This window comes from Rhinoraja longicauda, chromosome 8 (assembly GCF_053455715.1).
Source record: "Rhinoraja longicauda isolate Sanriku21f chromosome 8, sRhiLon1.1, whole genome shotgun sequence".
Taxonomy (NCBI): Eukaryota; Metazoa; Chordata; class Chondrichthyes; order Rajiformes; family Arhynchobatidae; genus Rhinoraja; species Rhinoraja longicauda.
In genome coordinates, this window is record NC_135960.1 from 38,484,132 (window position 1) to 38,503,258 (window position 19,127).

At 44.5% G+C, this 19,127-nt stretch overlaps 1 protein-coding gene across 1 annotated transcript in view; it reads left to right on the forward strand.

Moving 5' to 3' along the window:
* col6a1 (collagen, type VI, alpha 1) overlaps positions 1–19,127 on the forward strand; it is a 79,429-nt gene that overhangs the window by 31,995 nt on the left and 28,307 nt on the right. Inside the window, exons 17-24 of the mRNA XM_078403675.1 lie at positions 898–951; positions 2,465–2,500; positions 3,978–4,040; positions 4,812–4,874; positions 11,618–11,680; positions 12,703–12,765; positions 16,510–16,560; positions 17,416–17,451. Of these exons, the coding sequence (XP_078259801.1) occupies positions 898–951; positions 2,465–2,500; positions 3,978–4,040; positions 4,812–4,874; positions 11,618–11,680; positions 12,703–12,765; positions 16,510–16,560; positions 17,416–17,451 (429 nt within the window). The remainder of the gene's footprint in view (positions 1–897; positions 952–2,464; positions 2,501–3,977; positions 4,041–4,811; positions 4,875–11,617; positions 11,681–12,702; positions 12,766–16,509; positions 16,561–17,415; positions 17,452–19,127) is intronic.

A 19,127-nucleotide genomic window follows, 5' to 3' on the forward strand; every position in this document is an offset into this window, starting at 1 on the left:
ATTTTGGTTATCATATTAACCTCATCATGAGAGAGTAGAAATTAGCTGCTTGGGAGATGCAGGTTGTCACTGGTGAGGGAAGAGGTTCTTCTGTAAGGCAAGAGACTGCACTGTAGCTGGTCAAATAGTGCTCAATGCTGGTAGTCGTGCCTGCAATGTCAAAGCATTCGTTTTCCCCCATAAACTCAAATTAACCATTGTAGAATTTCCCGTGCGCATTGCAATCAGTGTTTGGCATTAGGAATACGAGGTCAAACACTACATGACATGGGGTTCAGCTTCAAATACTGAGAAAACTCTGAAGCATCAAAAACTTTCATTTGTATGGTATCATTGATGCAGCTAGGAGAGCTCTGGAAACACTATCCAACAAAACAAAGTTGGCACTGATTGAAGCAAGAAAACATTGGCTCGGGAGACCAAAGGCTTGATCCAAGAGTTGGGTTTGAAAAAAACCCCATAACAGAGGAGAGAGATCTAGAGAAGCAAGTGTTGGGCAGATACTTCAGAGATCAGGGCTTTGCAGCTATTAAATTTAGGAATGTTCAAGTAGTCTCCAGAATTGGAGAAGTTGAGAAACATGGACTGGTGATACCATGAAGGGGATTAGAGACTCAGAGTGGAGAAAACATCAGGAATCTGGATCCATTAATAACAGTTCGATACAAAAGACAAATAATTCCGCTAGAGGTTCACTGAGTGCTTCTCTGTCTCGCAGGGAATAAAAAAAGATGACTGATTAACAAGGAGCAAAAAAGGCCTCAGTCCAGTTTGTGATGATTTATTTCACTTTTGCTCTTGGATAATGGGACTTCTTCATCAGGAAGGTTGCCAAGATAGCAGTTCTTCTGCTGTGCTATTGCCAATGCTGATACATGTTTTTTGCATCTTCAACAGGGCACTTTTGGTGGTAGAGGAAATGCCGGAGATGCTGGAGAAAGAGGCGATGACGTAAGTCCTGTTCCCACTTGAAGAAACATTGGAGATAAACAATAGGTCATGCAGCTCATAGAACCCATTCCATCAATGTTTTGAGATCATTGCTCAACTTTCCCAACTCAATCGCAATATCCCATAGTTTCCACGATCTATTGACCCAAACCTTCAATAAATCCAATGATTAACATCCAGACACTTCCAATATTCACAATGCAATTTCTTCTCCATTCTATTCTGCATGGTCATGTGCTGAGGTAATGCCTCTTCAAACTAGACTCGTGGTTCACTGTGAATGCACAGTCCATAGAAGCAAGAGTCCACACCTTCAATACCTGGGGAACTTGGAAATAAGTATATCCCCATGGCAACCTATGGGTGCCGGTGGTTTGTTGGCAATGTTTAGAGCTAAAATATAATTTGCACGGCAGTAAATTAGGACCTTTTATATGAATAATCCATGGGCAGCAGCATTGTCAGTGGGAGCAGGTTTAGTTTAATTGCCGTCACTATACTAGGTGAGGGTCAAACTCTGGTTTGTTGAGCAACATGGATAATTGTCTCCAGATCCTCCTGCTGGCTAATCAATCAACCAGCTGGTATAAAGATTTTTAAGATCGCGGCTGGAAGATTCCGGTTGGGCTATTAATCAGCTGTGTTTGCTTTCACAACTCTGTGATATTATTGTGGAGCATGCAAGTTTAGAGTAGGAGCAGGCCACTTGGCCCCATGAGCCTGCCCCACCATTAAAATAGATCATGGATCTGATTGTCCCTCATCTCCACATTCCCACTTACCACTGTAATCTTGCATCCGATACAAACATGAAACTGTAGATGGTGGTTTACACAAAAGGACACAATGTGCTGGAGTACGGTCATGTGGTATCTCTGGAAAACATAGATGGGGATGTTTCGGATCGGGACCCTTTTGTTGTCAAGAGGGTCCCGACTCAGCATCCTCTTGATTTAACAAATTGTCATCCTTGACATATTGAAGAAGAGAGCTTCAAAGATTCACAACCAATTGAGAGAAAACCTTTGTCTTAACTGTGTTACCTCTTAATTCAAGATTCTCCCTCACAATGAAACATCCTCTCACCTTCCACAATGTCAGGACACTTCAGGATCTTGTTTGTTTCAATTAAGTCTTCCATCACCCTTCTAAACTCCAAGCCTAGCCCATCGAACCCATATTATTAATGGGACCAGTACAGCACACACAGCTCCAGATGTGGTCCCACCAATGATTTATAAAATCAAAGCAGAACCTCTCAATGTTCACATTCAATTCCCCACACACTAAACAACAACATTCTGTGCACCTTCCTAATTACTTGTACTTGTCATTTGTAAATCGTGCAGTAGACACCACTAGGGAGGAATGTTAAAATAGACAAATGAAACACTTTCACTGGAGCATGTAGAACAATGACCTGCCTAGCATTCACTCTCAACAGGGGAGGTGTTGCTTTACAGTTCTAAATGTGTATAATTCGCTTTTGAACGCCATTTACTTTTGTGCACAGGGACCTTCAGGAAATGATGGAAGCAAAGGTGAACTGGTAGGTGGAATGGTTTTTCATGCATGGAAAGCAGTTGTTTAGTATATTTTTTTATTTTCTTGAGTCTCTGCTGGCTTTCAGAGTAATTCCAACCTCGCCTGCCCCACTTATTTTCTTGTTACTCTTTAATTCTTTCTCACCTCCCCCCGATTCTCCGATGTCTGCCTTCTCCAGCCTCTGCTTGCAACAGCCATTTAATCTACCAAAACAGTTTTGGGATGTGGGAGAAAACTGAAGCACCAGGGGGAAATCTGTGCAGATATAGGGAGAACATGCAAACCTCATACAGACAGCACCAGAGGTCGTTTGAACCTGTGTCACCAGTGTACAGTCCACGTTTGAGCAAGAGTATCAACAGTGAATTCCTTGTATATGTATGAATAATTTTGAAACGTGCATCATCTGTAATATATATTTAATCATTTTGTCTGATTTTTAAAATTTTCCAGGTTCTATCTAATATCTTGTGCTGGCTGTAAGATGTTTGCATTATTCTACAGATTACCCTTAGAAACTCTTTAATTGACTGTTGCCCATTAAAAATTAACCAAAATGTTTAATTACCATATGCACTGGGATTAGAACAATGAAATTCCTACTTGCGGCAGCTTTACAGGCATTCACACATCAAGACAACAAATAAGTATACAGTAAACAATACAATAAAGTACTGAACTTTCTCGCTCTGAGGAAAGAACTGAACAGTGGAAGGAAAACTATTGAATACATACAATCAAAGGAGTTTTGGTTCCTCTGGCACCATATTGCGTGTGTATCTATCTGATGGACAAAATCTGCATTTCAGTAGTGGCCAAGAGGAACCCACGATGTGCATTTGTTAAATCTCTCTGAATGTTGTCAGCACATTTTAAACAACTCAACTGAATTGTTTAAAAAAAACATATGAGATGTATATTATGGTGACAACTGGTGGAAGTGTTTTTATAGGGAATACATGCATATACATGTGAGGTGTATCGTATCATCGTAGTATACAAACCCCAATAATAAAAAGCATCCTTTCCAATTGTGTTTGATCCTAAAATCTACAATCTAATAATTCTCCTACTTAAACATCAATGGACTGAAATTTAGTTGGAGCCAAGCCCAGAGTCTGAGCACTTTTCCCACTTGTCCCAGGAATTATTCCATTCATGGGTAAATCCCATTGGCGTAATTGTTCTATCTGAACCTGTTACACCCCAGGCATGTGAGTGGCTTCCTAGGTTTCTCCACAGATTTTACTGGATTGTCCCAAGGTCATGGAAATCATCTACTATGGGTCACCTTGGTGATTCTGGGAACAGGCATTGTGCTTCCACCTGTTTTGCACTGGGGAGGGCTGAGGGGAGCGGTGAGAGCATATACTAATGTTCTTGTGTTGACATATCGCTTTTGCTAACATTTGTGCAAGATGGCCGCCGAGTCGTCCAGATACGTGCCTGAATAATCGTGATTTTCTTCTTCCATTCACTAGGGTCCTGATGGTGAGTCAGGACTACCCGGACCTGCAGGTTCAAGAGGCTTCAGTGGAACCAAGGTAACTAAGATTAACAATCATTAATAATAATAATCGACAAAATAAGAGGGAGGTTATTCTTCCCTGAGAGGGGTGCTCTGCTATTCACTGAGATAATGGCTGATGCATATTCAAATTCACTTTCGCATCATGATTTAAACTTCCTTAATGTCTTTATCTCATAATTATTTGTCAATTCCAGCTCTGGGACTTTCCAGTAACTCCCAGCAGCCTCAGCAGGGTTTTGGGCTGAAAATTCCCAGAAATATTGCTGCCATGACATTGCCGGTGAAAGAGCCCAGCTTAATATGAGACAATTGGGGCAATTGAAAGCAAGTGCTCTAGTGAGACTGTGCAGAGTTCACGCCAGTAGTAATATGGTTGTGTGAGACCCACTGATTGAGCCCATTGCTGCCAGCCCAACAAGCCGCAGTGTGAAAACCCAATGTGTGCAGAGGATCATGGAAAGCCTCACCTTGCCCATCAATATCCTTTAATCATCTCAAAGACCTTGGTTACTTTGCCACTTAATAGCCCACACTGAAGCGAATCCCAGACCAAATACACAATTGACCTGGGGTTTCCTAACTTTGCAATGCTATGTGCTGCCTGGAATGTGGAAGTTGATTTTCCTTGGGCAATGTGACTCTCTGCCATCCTGCCTTATGTTGTGCGTTATGGCAAGGGTCATTATGCATGGGTCGAGGAATAGTGAAGGAAGGAGCAGGTGGATGTGGGATCAGCCTTGGTATAAATTGCAGCAACATCATATGCTTTTATTTTCCTCCACAGGGAGCAGATGGGCCCGAGGGTCAACCAGGACACGAGGGTCCTCCTGGACTGGGTGGAGAGCCGGTAAGTACATTCCTGATTAATGGTTAGCAGGATGTTAGCTGCTTTGTGACCACTCGCTGATCTCAGCCAATTAGTAGGTGCTCACTAATTAACTATTGTTCTCCCATGGTTTATCCATAGCGCAGAAAATGTGAAATGTGTAAGTCGTCTTCAAGTTCCCTTTCAAGCTCAGATACAATTCTCCATTGGTAACTTCTTCCCATTCATACAGATCTGGGCACAAAATGGAGCTTGTTAAGGCCGTAGGGGAAAGCATCTTGTACAGAGGTTGAAGATGTTTTGCTATGAAACTCTTCAATTTCAAAACAGATAGAAGAGATGATGTTACAGCTTTGTCAGATCTATTGCTAGGTATCATAAGATCATGTGATAGGAGTAGAATTAGGCCATTCAGGCCATCAAGTCAACTCTGCCATTCAATCATGGCTGATCTATCTCTTCCTCCTAACCCCATTTTCCTGCCTTCTCCCCATGAAGTTCTCCGTACTAATCAAGAATCTATCTATCTCTGCCTTAAATATATCCACTGACTCATTGGATACAGTGCACTTGAAGCCACTGCTGTATTAGAGAACAAGGAAAGGGTGACCTCCAGTGGATGGACCTCGCTCACTTCTCCCATTCCCACCATCATTTTGACAGGCACGTTCTCCATTTGTCCAAGGACTACGTGCACATTCAGCTTGTGGAGATATTGGTGGCAAATAGCACAGTGGTGCAGCAGTTAGTGCAGATCCCCCTTGGCTCCTTATATAAACCTGCTGCCCTTGCCATTCTTGGTGGTGGAGATCACAAAGGTGCTGTCGGAGTAACACTGTAGACGGCACGCACAGCAGCCTCTGCACCAGTGGTAGAGGGGATGAATGTTTAGGGTGGGGGTGGAGGATCATTTGAGTAAGCTGCTTTGTTCTCAGTGGTCAAGGCTCTTGAGAATCTTTGGTGCTGCGTTTATACAGGCCAGAGGATAGTGCAGTCCATCACATTCCTAACTTGCCAGTAATGCTGGGAAGGCCTTAGAGTCAGGATACGCAGCTTCTGGCCTGTTCTTGCAGTTGTAATTTTTATGTTACTGGTTTAGTTGTTACAAGTCAGTGGTGACCCCAAGATATTGAATGGTGGTAATGCCCTAGATTCTGTCACTTCCTTGCACAATTGGGGCAATTTACAGCGGCCAATTAACACACCCAACTGCATTTCTGGGATTTGGGAGGAAACCGGAGCACAAGGGGAAATCCTTGTGGTCACTGGGAGAATGCAAAATCCAAATCCACGCAAGACAGCACCAGAAGTCGGGAAGGATCTGGTCAGTGTGCTGGTCAGTAGAGCAGCCACTCTACCAACTGCAAGGCCATGCTCACAAATGGAAGGAAGCTTGTTAATAAAGCAGCTGCTGGGCAGAAATGCCCTGAGAAACTCCAACTGTGATGTCCTAATAATGAAATGATTGATGTCCAACAACCACCTTAGTTTAGTTCTCGTGTACACCCTGGAAACAGATCCATCCACCCACCAGATCCATGCCAACTAGCGATCACCCGTTCATACTAATTCTACGTTATCCTATTTTTTCCATCCACTATCTACACACTTGGTCAATTTTACAGAAGCCAATTAACCTCTTAAACTGGAGATCCTTGGGATGTGGGATGAAACTAGAGCACCTGGAGGAAACCCACACTGTCATAGGGAGAACATGCAAACTCCACACAGACAGCACCCGCTGTCTGGCGCTGTAAGGCAGCAGCACTACCAGCTGCGCCGCTGTGCTGCCCTATGATTGCAACCACTGGAATGTTTTTCCCTTGAGGCCCCACTCAGTCAAATGCTGCCTTACTGTCATCGGCAGTCAAACTCATCCTACCACTGGAACCTAACTCTTTGGTCTACATTTGGACCAAGGAAGGCTATGATGAGGTTTGATTCTGAGTGGTTCTGGCAAAACCCAAACTGAGCTTCAGTGAGCAGCATAATGGCGAGTAGGTGCTGCTTGATGGCCCTGTCTGTGAACTTCCAGCATTCTGTGGATGTTTGAGGATAGACTGGGTGGTGATTAGCTGGACTGAAATAGTTTTCTTGTGAACTGGGCTGATCTAGGTAGATGCCATTGTTGCCTAGGTAACAATTAAGTACGTTAACTAAACTGCTGGAGAAGGCACGGGAATAGCCAGAGGCCATTTAGCCCTCGATTGCTGTTTGATCAAATCATGGCCGCTCTGTAGTTTAGTTTAGGGATACAGCGCGGAAACAGGTCCTTCGGTCCACCAAGTCTGCGCTGACCAGCTTCCTGGCAGACCAACACTTTCCTGCACACTAGGGACAATTTCATGATTATACCAAGTGATTTAGCCTACAAACCTGTACGTCTTTGGAGTGTGAGGAAACTGGAGATCCCGGCGAAAACCAACGCAGGTCACGTGGAGAACGTACAAACTCAGTATAGACAGCACCCCGTAGTCAGGATCGAACCCGGGTCTCTGGAGCTACAGTGAAGGCAACAACTCTACCACTGTGCCACCGTGCCACCCTGTGGTTGAGCTCATGACCCCGAGAGCAACAGTCTTTAATTCCCCCGACCAAAGGAACCTTCAGTCTACCAAAACAAAACCATTGACCTCTGAGCATCCACCTCTTTCTGGAAAAGAAAGAACCCGATTTCCTCTGTTCTTTGTGCTTCCCACATTACCTTCTGGCTCCAATTACAAACTCATGACCCCTTGCTCCAAAAACACCACCTGCTTTGGGCCATATCTGCCCGATCCCTCTCACATTCTCATGCTCCTGTTATGTCAACCTTCTGCACCAAGGGGATTGCCAGCCAAGTCAATGCATCCCCTCCACACAATCTTGCCCATACAGCTTGCCAGCCCTGTGTGCTTGAATCCAATGACCAATTGAAGTTGTGGTCTCCATCGAACATCTAACATAGTGGTCTAACATCTAACATAGTGGTCTAACATAGTGGTCTAACATCTCTCCATTTGGTGTCTGGCAACTGGAGGTCTCTATTTATCCCAGGAGGGAATTCAAAGTCTCAGTCAGGGCAGGGAGAGGGATATTGGTGCACAGTCTCCATGTAGACCATTGCCATAAAACCAGCCATAATCAGTTTCTGCTCTCATTTTTAGTGCACCATATGGGGTTCAATAATAAAGATCAGAAACCATGGTAACCTGGCAATCTGGAATTTTCAACAGCATAATACATACCAGATGCGCTGACTGATGCAGGAACGGATGTGTGCATAATTTTAACTGATTGTTGTCAAGCACTGAAACAATGAACTTAGCAGGGCTATCGTTGTACGATCCATTGCTTAACCCCATGTATTATGACACAACAGTGCCATCTGCCCCTTGGTTCATTATGGAGACATCAAGCTCTTTTTTACCAGGGGATGAGGGGTATCTGGCCTCTTATTGCAATTAGAATGCAAACTCCATGTGTATAGGATTTCCACTGAGGTTAAAATCAGGCTGACGGAGGGTCTGGGCAGTGCATGTTTAACATCTGTGGGAGTTTGTCTGTTTTAATAATAATAATAATAATACATTTTATTTATATAGCGCTTTTCATATACTCAAAGACGCTTTACAGAGATTTTGAGAACATAGGGAAATTAATAAATAGATAAATAAGTAAATAAATAAATGAACAGAGAAAGGAGACAGTAGGTGAGGTGACCTTCAGTGGTTGAAGGCAGTACTGAACAGGTGAGACTTCAGCGATGTTTTGAATGTGGTGAGTGTGGGGGAGTCTCTAACGGTTTGGGGTAATGAGTTCCATAGGGTGGGAGCAGCGATGGAGAAAGCCCTGTCCCCCCAGGATCTGAGTTTAGTCCGGATGTGGGGGGATAGGAGATTGGCAGCGGCAGAGCGGAGGGTGCAGGTGGGAGTGTGCCTGTGGAGGAGGTCGGTCAGGTAGGATGGGGCCAGGTTATGGAGGGCTTTGTAGGTTATGAGGAGGATTTTGTACTGGATTCTCTGGGGGATGGGGAGCCAGTGGAGTTTATAAAGGACGGGGGTGATATGGTCACGGATCGAGGTGTGTGTGAGTAGACGGGCAGCGGAGTTTTGAATGTATTGAAGTTTATTGATGATTTTTGAGGGTGCGCCATAGAGGAGGCTGTTGCAGTAGTCCAGACGGGAGGTGATGAAGGCGTGGATGAGGGTTTCTGCAGCTGTGGAGGAGAGGGATGGACGGAGACGGGCAATGTTTTTGAGGTGGAAGAAGGCTGTCTTTGTGATGTGTTTGATGTGTTTGTCGAAGGAGAGGGTTTGATCAAGGATGATTCCAAGATTCCGGATGTGAGGTGAGGTGGATACTGGGAGACCATCAATGTTTTGTACTCCCTGACCTGATGCTGTTCCACCCTGAGTTTTTCTTCAATTAAGGGAGGCACAGTGGTCAGCGGTAGAGTTGCTGCCTTACAGCGCCAGAAACCCAGGTTTGATCCTGACAATTTTTTTTTTTTTTTTTTTTTTAATCTTTTATTTTTTATTTTTTTTTAATATATAAAAGTTTTATTCCAAAGAAAAACATACAAACATACTAAGCAAAATGTGATCAAACAAAAGCCGCCTGTATCGGCAGTTTACAAATTAAACAATTATCACATTAAAATCCCGCCATCTCTGTCAACAATACATTCAACCCCCCGTGGCGACCAGCGTTCCCGGAAGGCCTCCAGAGTCCCCGTGGACACCGCGTGTTCCCTCTCCAGGGACACACAGGCACGGACGTAAGCCCGGAACAGGGGTAGGCAGCCGACTTCTGTGAGGCCGTCGACTGCCCGCTGCCTGGACCCGCGGATGGCCATCTTGGCCAGGCCCAGGAGCAGACCGACAGGGAGACCCCCTCCTCCCTCCTGACCCTCCCCCTCCTGACAATGGGTGTTGTCTGTACGGAGTTTGTATGTTCTCCCCGTGACCGTGTGGGTGTTCCCTGGGTGCTCCAGTTTCTTCCCACACCCCAAAGATGTACGAGTTTGTAGGTTAATTGGCTTCAGTAAATATTGTAAATAGTCCCTAGTGTATAGGATAGTGCTAGTGTGCAGGGTGATCACTGGTCGGCGCGGACTGGTTGGGCCTGCTTCCATACTGTATCTCTAAACTAAACTAAACACAGTGAAGAATTTGTCTCGTAGTGATCACCCGAGCACCATTTAAATTCAGGGCACAAATTTGGGTTTTGCAAACCCAACAACTCTCGATTTCACCACTTAAAGATTTCTTGTTTTTTTTTTCTTCCTTTTGACAGTTAAATCATTCATTATGTGCGCTGATATGCAAGCAGCCTCCAGTATGTCTGGGGACATTTGGGGAAGTAATCAGAGACATTTTAATCATACATATTTTCAAAACTTAATTAGCCACAGTATTCTCCTCTCATTTAACAGTCAGAGAGTCTAGTTTATGGAGATACAGCGCGGAAACAGGCCCCTGGGCCCACTGAGTTTGCACTGACCAGCGATCCCCACATGTTAACACTAACATACACACATTAGGGACAATTAACCTACAAGCCTGTACATCTTTGGAGTGTGAGAGGAAACCGAAGATCTTGGAGAAAACCCACACAGGCCACGGGGAGAACGTACAAACTCTATACAGGCAGCACCCGTAGTTAGGACTGAACCTGAGTAGTCTACGGGCGGCAAGTGCTGTAGGGCAGCAAACTCTACTGCAGCGCCACCGTGGCCACCACAATAGAATCATACGACACAGAAACAGACCCTTCTGCCCTACTCGTCCAAGCCGACCAAGGTGCCCCATCTAAGCTAGTCCCATTTGCCCATGTTTTGCCCATATCCCTCTGAACCTTTCATATCCTTCTATCTGTCCATAGAGATGGTGTTTGCCGAGCGCTAGTAAGCATGATCACTGCCATTCTGGTACTTTTAGTTTTAATCATGAAATATGACGTGACTTGGTGGCAATCTATTCACCTTTCCCTCTCTAATTGTCCATGAGCAGTTTGGTGGTTTGCATTCCGGAATGGCTGTGTTTTACGTGATAGAGATCCAAGATTTTGATCCAAGAAGCAAAAACAGACTTTTGAATTAGGGTGGCAAGTGAGTTCAATGATTCAATTATATTTTATTGTCGCATGTATCTAGGTACAGTGAAATGCTTTGATTTGCATACAACCCGGTAAAATCATGCAGCAGACCTCACCTCACCTAGGCAGTACACAAGTGTTGCAATGTTTTGGCATTGACAAAAGTTAATTGAACATTCCTATCTACTACCTGCCGTTGCACGTGGTTGCAGCCCTCCGCCAGGTTCCCTTTCTCTCTTGGTGGCCTTCCTCACTCTCTGACGGCCTCCCTCGGCTCTCACTGACAGCTCTCCGACAGTCCCCTCGCTCTTGACTCGGACGGTGGTGCTACTCCCATACACTATCTTTTGGCCATCGGGTCACCGGTGACTGTCAAAGAGGAGCTGCCAACTTGCAGTGAAGTGTGCTGTGGATGAGATACAGTGCAGCCAAGCAGCACTAATGGCAGAGCAAGTGAATGTTGATACTGGTGGGTGGGGATGACTACAAAGTGGACAGTTTTCTTTCAGATGGAGTCAGTCAGCTTCTCCTTTTCAGAATATTGTACCTGCAGACATCCAGTTAGCAGTGAAGTACTGTGTCAGTCTGGCGTTTGCTGATCTCACTACATGTACAGTGTGGCCATCTATTCCCATATGTCTTGCTTGCTGTGCTCTGCAGTGACCCTTTGTTTTATTTTGCCTCAGGGAGAGTCTGGCCGTCCTGGACCCATGGGGTTCAAAGGAGAGATGGGATCTCCAGGACAAGAGGTATGTATTGTGTACTATTATTGCTGATGGCCATTGTTGACATAGTTGGGTGCTTTGCTGTTGTCTGGGGCAAAACTTGGTCACTAGTGCCACTCTCTCGACTGAAATTAACCGTGTGCTACACCACTTGGACCAGGTCCACCCCACAACCAGCACCCATCTCCTCATCCATACTTCATTAATGACTAAGCTGTTCTTGACTCTTCCATAAAAATTCTGAAAATTGGGGTTCGTCCCCTACACCAACCCATGGGTGAGAATCTAATGTTAGTCCATTTTGATCTGCAAATCCTGACCACATCTCATCAGTAGCACTGCCATTACCATTTGTTGACTGCTCAGGTATATGCAACACACCATGGCCAACATTGACTCGCGTCCTTGTTCAACAGTCTCCCAAAGACAAATTACTCGATTTTAGTAAGGTGAAGTGGAGCAGTTTTTCTGTCATGCATCGGACGACTAGCCCGAGTTGGTAACAGTCTGGCATTATTTCCCTCTGGAAATTGGACCTACTGCCCCCTTCCAATTGTCCAAACTTTATTGGGGATTGTGGTAATCACCTAATGAGTGCACATTACAATCAGTGGCTGGCTTATGTGGTCCAAGCTGAACTCTTTAATGTGCCAGTCTCCTCTTTGCCTCAATGGTACCAGACTGCTTCTCCTTTGAGCTTGTGAATGACTCTCAAGAGAGATCCGGAGAGTCAGCACACGTGAGGAATAGATTGGCTGAGATAAAATGGCATAAATACCGATAAGAGTAATATTTGTTGAGGAATCAACGACCACTGCCAATGATCCCTATTGGCTGGGACATGTCACTTCAGAGAGGAATGTCACCTAATATGTTACTGAGATTGGTGAGTATAATGTGCACACACCAGGCAGCTGCTGTAGTGACTGATTCCTCCAGGATTCAATTAACGGCACCTTGCACACACCTTTCTTCACATTGGTAGCTCAGTTAACTAACAAATTGCACATGGAATTAAAGGACTGACTAATGTTTTCACCCTGCAGGGGCGCAAAGGACCAAGTGGGCCACAGGGATACCCTGGCGACGCAGGCCCAATGGGTGGAATGGTAAGAACTAGAGGAAAAAGTGGCAAATTCAGACACATTAGGATTGTAGTGAAAGAGAGAATCCTAATGAGTCTTTAAAATGGAGCAGGAGTAGCATGAGTGGGCACCTTATACTAGGGTTTCTGCCATGTAGGGTTCTCTTCTTGTTCATTCCTGGGCCTGGGATAACACATCAGCAAATATTGCTCGCCTTGACAGGCTCTCCTCCTGAACTACTGACATCTGAGCCGGAAGGAATGTTGCTGTACTGTGAGGTATGGGATTTGAGTCCCAGTGATGATAAATGTTCAGTAATAGGTCTCCAGTACGACAGCTGTTCAAGGTGCAGGTGCAGAACTTGCAGGTAATACTTGGGTTCCATCTCTGGGGTGGAGGTTGGCGAGCAGTGCTGAAGAAGCTTGGGGAAGATGTTGAGGTGCATTTAGAGGTGGTGGACGCCGCAGCCTCATATTGATGGTGGCTTTCTGAGGTGGGAAGTGTGGCAATCTGCGTGCAGCTGTGTTCTAGGTGGTGTTGAAATTCTCAAGGGTTATTGCAGCCGTGCTTTTGACATGGACCAAAATTCCCAGTAATTCCAGCACTCTTCTTCAGTACCACATACGTTCATGTCCATTATTTTTGTTTATCCCCTGCTCCATTCAGCAGTTCTGTCTAGGTAAAGAAGACACAACTGAAGTCCACGTGGATTAGAAATCATTTGGAAGAGATATATAGTCGAGATGGAAGAGTTGACATCAATGTCTTTATAGATTCCTAGAGTATTATAGTCATACAGCACAATTATGGACCTTTAACCCAGCCAAGTCTGTGCCGACCAAGCAACCAGTGCACTAATCCTGCACTTATCCCATTTGTTTTGAAAAATATTCTCCCCACATTTCCAACAACTCCTCTCAAATTCTACCACTCACCTACTGGCAAATTAATCAACCAATCCTCATCCCTTTGGTACATGCCTGTGGGAGGAAATCACAATGGTGAATGTGTAAAATTCATTGCCACACATGGCTGTCTTCGGGTACTTTTAAAATGGAGATTGGTAGGTTCTTGATTAGTAAGGGTGTCAAAAGTTACAGGGAGAAGGCAGGAGAATGGGGTTGAGGGGGACAAATAGATCAACCATGATTGAACGGCAGACCAGACTCAGTGGAACGAATGGCCTAATTCTGCTCCTGTGTGTAATGAAACCAATCCAGTCACAAGAGAACATGAGAAAACTCCAGATAGACAAGTCAGAAGTCAGGATTGAACCCTGGTCAGTGTAGCTCTGAGGCAGCGGCTCTACCAGCTGCACCGCTATACCACAGGAACATCAGAGTTAAAGGAAGGAAAGGGGACTGAAGACATAGTTGGGGAGAAGTTAAAAGAGATGGAGCAGATTGATGGAGCAAGTGAAAATTAAGTGCTCTTTGTCATTTATTCCCTTAAAAAAAATCACAGATTAGTTCTTAAATTATAGGAGCAGAATTAGGCCATTTGGCCCATCAAGTCTACTCTGCCATTCAATCATCTATCTTTCCCTCTCAACCCCATTCTCCTGCCTTCTCCCCATAACCTCTGACACCCATACTAATTAAAATCTGTCAATCTCCGCCTTAAAAATATCCACTAACATGGCCTCTGCAGCCTTCTGTGGCAATGAATTCCACAGATTCACCACCCTCTGACTAAAGAATTTCCTCCTCATCTCCTTTCTAAAGATACATCCTTTTATTCTGAGGCTAAGGCCTCTGCTCCTAGACTCTCCCATTAGTGGAAACATCTTCTCCACATCCACTTTATCCGATCTGTTTATTCTCTCTGAGATTAATGGCAATGTAAGTGAAGGAGCATGTAATTCGGCTAAGAATCAGATCAGTACGAGTTTTTTTATTAGTGACCATCAGTTCAGGAAATAAAGCAGAAATCCAGGCCATGAATAATGCATGAAAACTATTCCAAAACAATGCCAATGCTGAGCCTCACAGTGATTGTGATGGCACGACAGGGAATTGTGTGGAGTGGGATTGAGCAGGAAGTGATTCTGTTCCCTGGCACTGTTCTGACAGAGGAGATTCAGCCGAGTTTTGCGGCTCAGGGGCTGCTTGGACTCAAGCCCTCTCGCACAGCTTTCTTTCCAGGCAAATCAGCAAGAGAGCCACAGATTTTCCCCCTGACCCTATCCCCACCCCCGGAAACTGCAAGATCAGGGAACTGAGTCACATTGTCCTTCCCGCTCACCAGCCGGAACGGGCCGGACAGGTCACTGAGGGAGTGAGTGCCTGATGCCTCCGCTGTTGCTGGAAGCCTGGAGTACATGGCAGTGTCACAGGAGGGATGGTTGGACGAAAGCCTGTGGTTATAGTAACTGGATCGCCATAGAGAGGCCGTGTTTGGATTCCACTGCAGCTCATTCCGAAACAGAAGGCAATAAGTCTGGTGTTTTGTGAAGGAAGGAACTGCAGATGCTGGTTTAAACCGAAGATAGACACAAAAAGCTGGAGTAACTCAGCGGGATAGGCAGCATCTCTGGAGAGAAGGAATGGATGACATTTCAGTCTGAAGAAGGGTCTCGACCAGAAACGTCACTCGTACTGCCGTATCTGTACCCTCTTTTACTCCCTCTGCTCCAAAGAGAATATCCTTAGTTTCTCTGCTCAGAACGGAACTAATGTGTTCCAGGCAAGATCCTGGTGAATCTCCTCCAGCGCTATCAATAACCTGTAACATCGCTGACGCCATTTCTCATTGGATTTTGGCCAAATTTATGATTTCTTTTATTGGCAACGAAGACTTGTTTTCAGTGCTAAACACAACAATATTTCACCCCCCAAACAAAAATAAGTACAGTCCAAGATCTGGGCCGCATTGTTTCTGCAAACGTGAACATTTAAATATTACAGTCGGAGCTGAATAACAAAATGAGACCAAAGGGTTCATGTAGAAAGAATTTCAGAAACTTTTAATGAGCTGACTGTTGTTTCTTTGTTTCAACCATTCAACATCTACAGACCAGATTTAAAAAAAAGTTAGTCTCTGACCAGATGTCCTGTTACTGCTGTAGAGGTTTGTGGTATCTTATTACTGCTGTACAGGACTGTGAGGAGACCTCCAGAGTGTGCAGTTTTGGCCTCCCTATGTGAGAAAAGATGTTCTTGTAACAAAGAAAATGTAACCAAGGTTTATCCGACTGATTCCTGGGTTCCTATGGTTGAGATATAAGGAGCGATTGGGGCACCTGGCTCTTTATTCACTGGAGTTTAGAAGCAGGAAATGAGATCTTAGAAACCTGTAAAATTCTAACTGGACTTGTCAAAGAGAGGGTGTACCCAATGTCAGGGAGTCCACAAACAGAGATCACAGCCTCAGGACATGGTGAGTGTCCTTTATGACTAAGGTGAGGAGAGGTTGCTTTACCAAGACGTTGATGAACCTGTGGACTTCACCACAGAGGGCAGTAGAGGTCAAATCATTAAATATGTTCAAACAGGCTTCGATGGGTGGCAATCTATTTATGGGTGGCTGATGGTCAGTACGGATACATGGGCCGAAGGGCCTGTTTCTGTGTTGTACCTCTCTCACAAAAATTAGTGCCTAAGAATGTAAGGGAGTGAAAAAGACAGGAAGCAGAAACTAATCTGTCATGATCTGCTATGTTGAATAGTGGGCTGCATTGCCTGCTTCTATTTTCCATGATTTTCTGTATTAATTTTTTTTTCTGCATTTGGGTAATTTGCTTGTCTTTTTCTTCCTTTTTTCCGACAGGGAGACAATGGAAGGCCAGGAAATGGATCCAGGGGCCCACCTGGATCACCTGTAAGTGGCGAACCTTCCATATGATCGATCACTTAATTATTATTCCCTACTTTCACCTTCCGCTATTTTGTTCTTATCAAAAATTCAGATTTTCAATTACAGAGAAAGATAGGCCAGCATTTACACAGCTCATTTCACATCTAACCCACAACCTCCCAAAGCACTAACAGCATGTGAGGTGTTTTATAAGTGAACACAAGCAATGACCAAATTCTGCACAACAAGCTCCCAGAACCAGCAATGCAATGACGAAGCAATTTTCTCAATGACTTTGCTAGTTATTGTCCAGTAGTTTGGGTAGAACACCCCCACTCTCCTTCTCGAACATTGCTGTGGGGCAGAGTTTATTTAATGTGATACTGTAAGGTGGGATGGGGCTTTGATTTAATCTCATCTGAAAGATAACACCTCTGACGGTGCAGCACTCAGACAGCATAACACTGGAGTGTGTTCAAGTCTCTGGAGTGGGGCAGATCCATAGCCTTCTGACTCACAGCTGTTTTACCATTTAAATAATTTACATTAGGGTAGCTGTATAGCCTAAAATGGGCATGTCTCTTAATAGATTGAGACAGGACTGAGTGCATTGATGGCTCCAGTCCATGCAAAGTTAGCTGATTCAGCTTCATAGCAACCATGCCCACCCGAGCACAACCCTCCAAATTAGGAGAGGATCGCACCCCATCCCGCCTGCCAAGGGTCCTTAGTGTATGAAGCAACAGAAGATTGTGGGAGATCAGTTGGATCTTTATGGTGATACTTTTAATGGAACAGTTTAAATCTCTGACTGCTAGCAAAAATATGTTTTAATGCAAGTTGATAAATCTGATAAACATTCTGCTTCTCTTCCCACAGGGAATTCCAGGGTCGCAAGGATTGCGTGGACCCAATGTAGGTTACTGCTCTTTTCTCAAGACTGCCATAAATCTTGTTACAGATTCTGCTTAGCTCTCAGAGAGTTTGCATGTTTTTCTTCCATTAGCGTCACTACAGTGGTGAAGGTGCACTGGTTTCCACCTTAGATCAGCCGATAGCAAAGCAAAACTGCCCCATATCACCAGCAAAGACCTGCAAAGATCCTCCAACCTTCAGTCCAGTTTATATGACTGTTTCAAGAATCTTGAATATTTAAGTATACAGGGAATGAGACAAAACCAAATAGTTTGTGCGAAATGATTTCAGTGTAGACTTTAATGAGCTAAAGGTTTTCTGCCACTTAATAGTTACAAACCAAACCAAAAATGTAGTCTCTAACCAGGAACTGATGGTGTTCCAATTAAATGAGCTGTTGGGCCACAAGTCTGCAAGTCAATTGCAAAATGTTAGTCTTTTATGACTGCTTTGGGACGTGTTTTCATATTCTATGACAGAATTCACTGAGGCATCAGAGACTAATACATTAAGGTAAATGCCAGTCAAGTCACGTTTATTGTCATATGCATTAGTACAGTTATGAGGTACAGGTACAATGATAGTCTTGCATGCTGCAGCATCACAGGCACATAGAATCAACAACACACAACAACAACATCAATTACTCAAAGTGTACAAGATAGTGAAAAGATAAAGACGGTTTCATGTAGCAGATCGCAAGTGCAAAAGTACACAATTAAAAACAAATTCACAGTAGTGCAAGAGATAGTCCATAGTCTTCTATTGCTGAGGTAAGGTCAGGGTTGCACAGATGGTTCAAGTACCTGATGGTTGTAGGAAAGTAGCTATTTCTGAACCTGGTGGTGTGGGACTTCAGGCGATGGTGCGGTGGAGTGTGCCCATTATGGACCAGGCTGAGTCCACTGCTCTCTGCAGCCTCTTGCATTGGAGTTGTCACCCCAGGCCATGATGTAACCAGTGAAGATGCAGCCCTGTCCCATGTGAAGGCTGCTGTTCCTGTTCACCTCAGATCTGGCAGTAACCCCACAGAGCATTGCTAGACTGGATATCATTAAGAAAATAGAAACAGCCAGTAGTTTGCCTGGGGCATTGATACAAGAATGCATCAAAAACTGACTGGTGATATAGAGCGATGCCTCAAACAAGCACTATCCCAAGGACTGGTTGGAACGTCAGCACCATATGTTGTAATTGAGGCGAGGAACAGTACAAAGAAAAATAATAATGAGCTTTAGTACAAGGCATTCACTGCAAGAACTTTCAACAGAGGTCAGTGTACCCTCACACTGTTCCATTAAAGGGGGAGGAAGTGGAATGTGGGCAGATAATCTGATGGTCTTCTGTTGAAGATGAGTGTTTCACCCTCGGGATCACGTCCTATAAATGCTAATGGAAGAAGTGAGAAGCAATTCCTGATGGAAGGACCCAGGGTAAACGGAATAACATGGGTGTAAATGCATTGCACATTGTAGTAGGGCAAGGAGCATTCCCACTGGATGACTGCAAGGAAGATGGTAGCCATCCTCAATAGAGGCACAGATGCTGTAGAAAGTGCAGCCAGCAACAAAAGATGTTTCAGGTGGGAGGGAGGGGAAAGATAGACACAAAATGCTGGAGTAACTCAGCGGGTCAGGCAACATCTCTCGAGAAAAGGAATAGGTGATGTTTCAGGT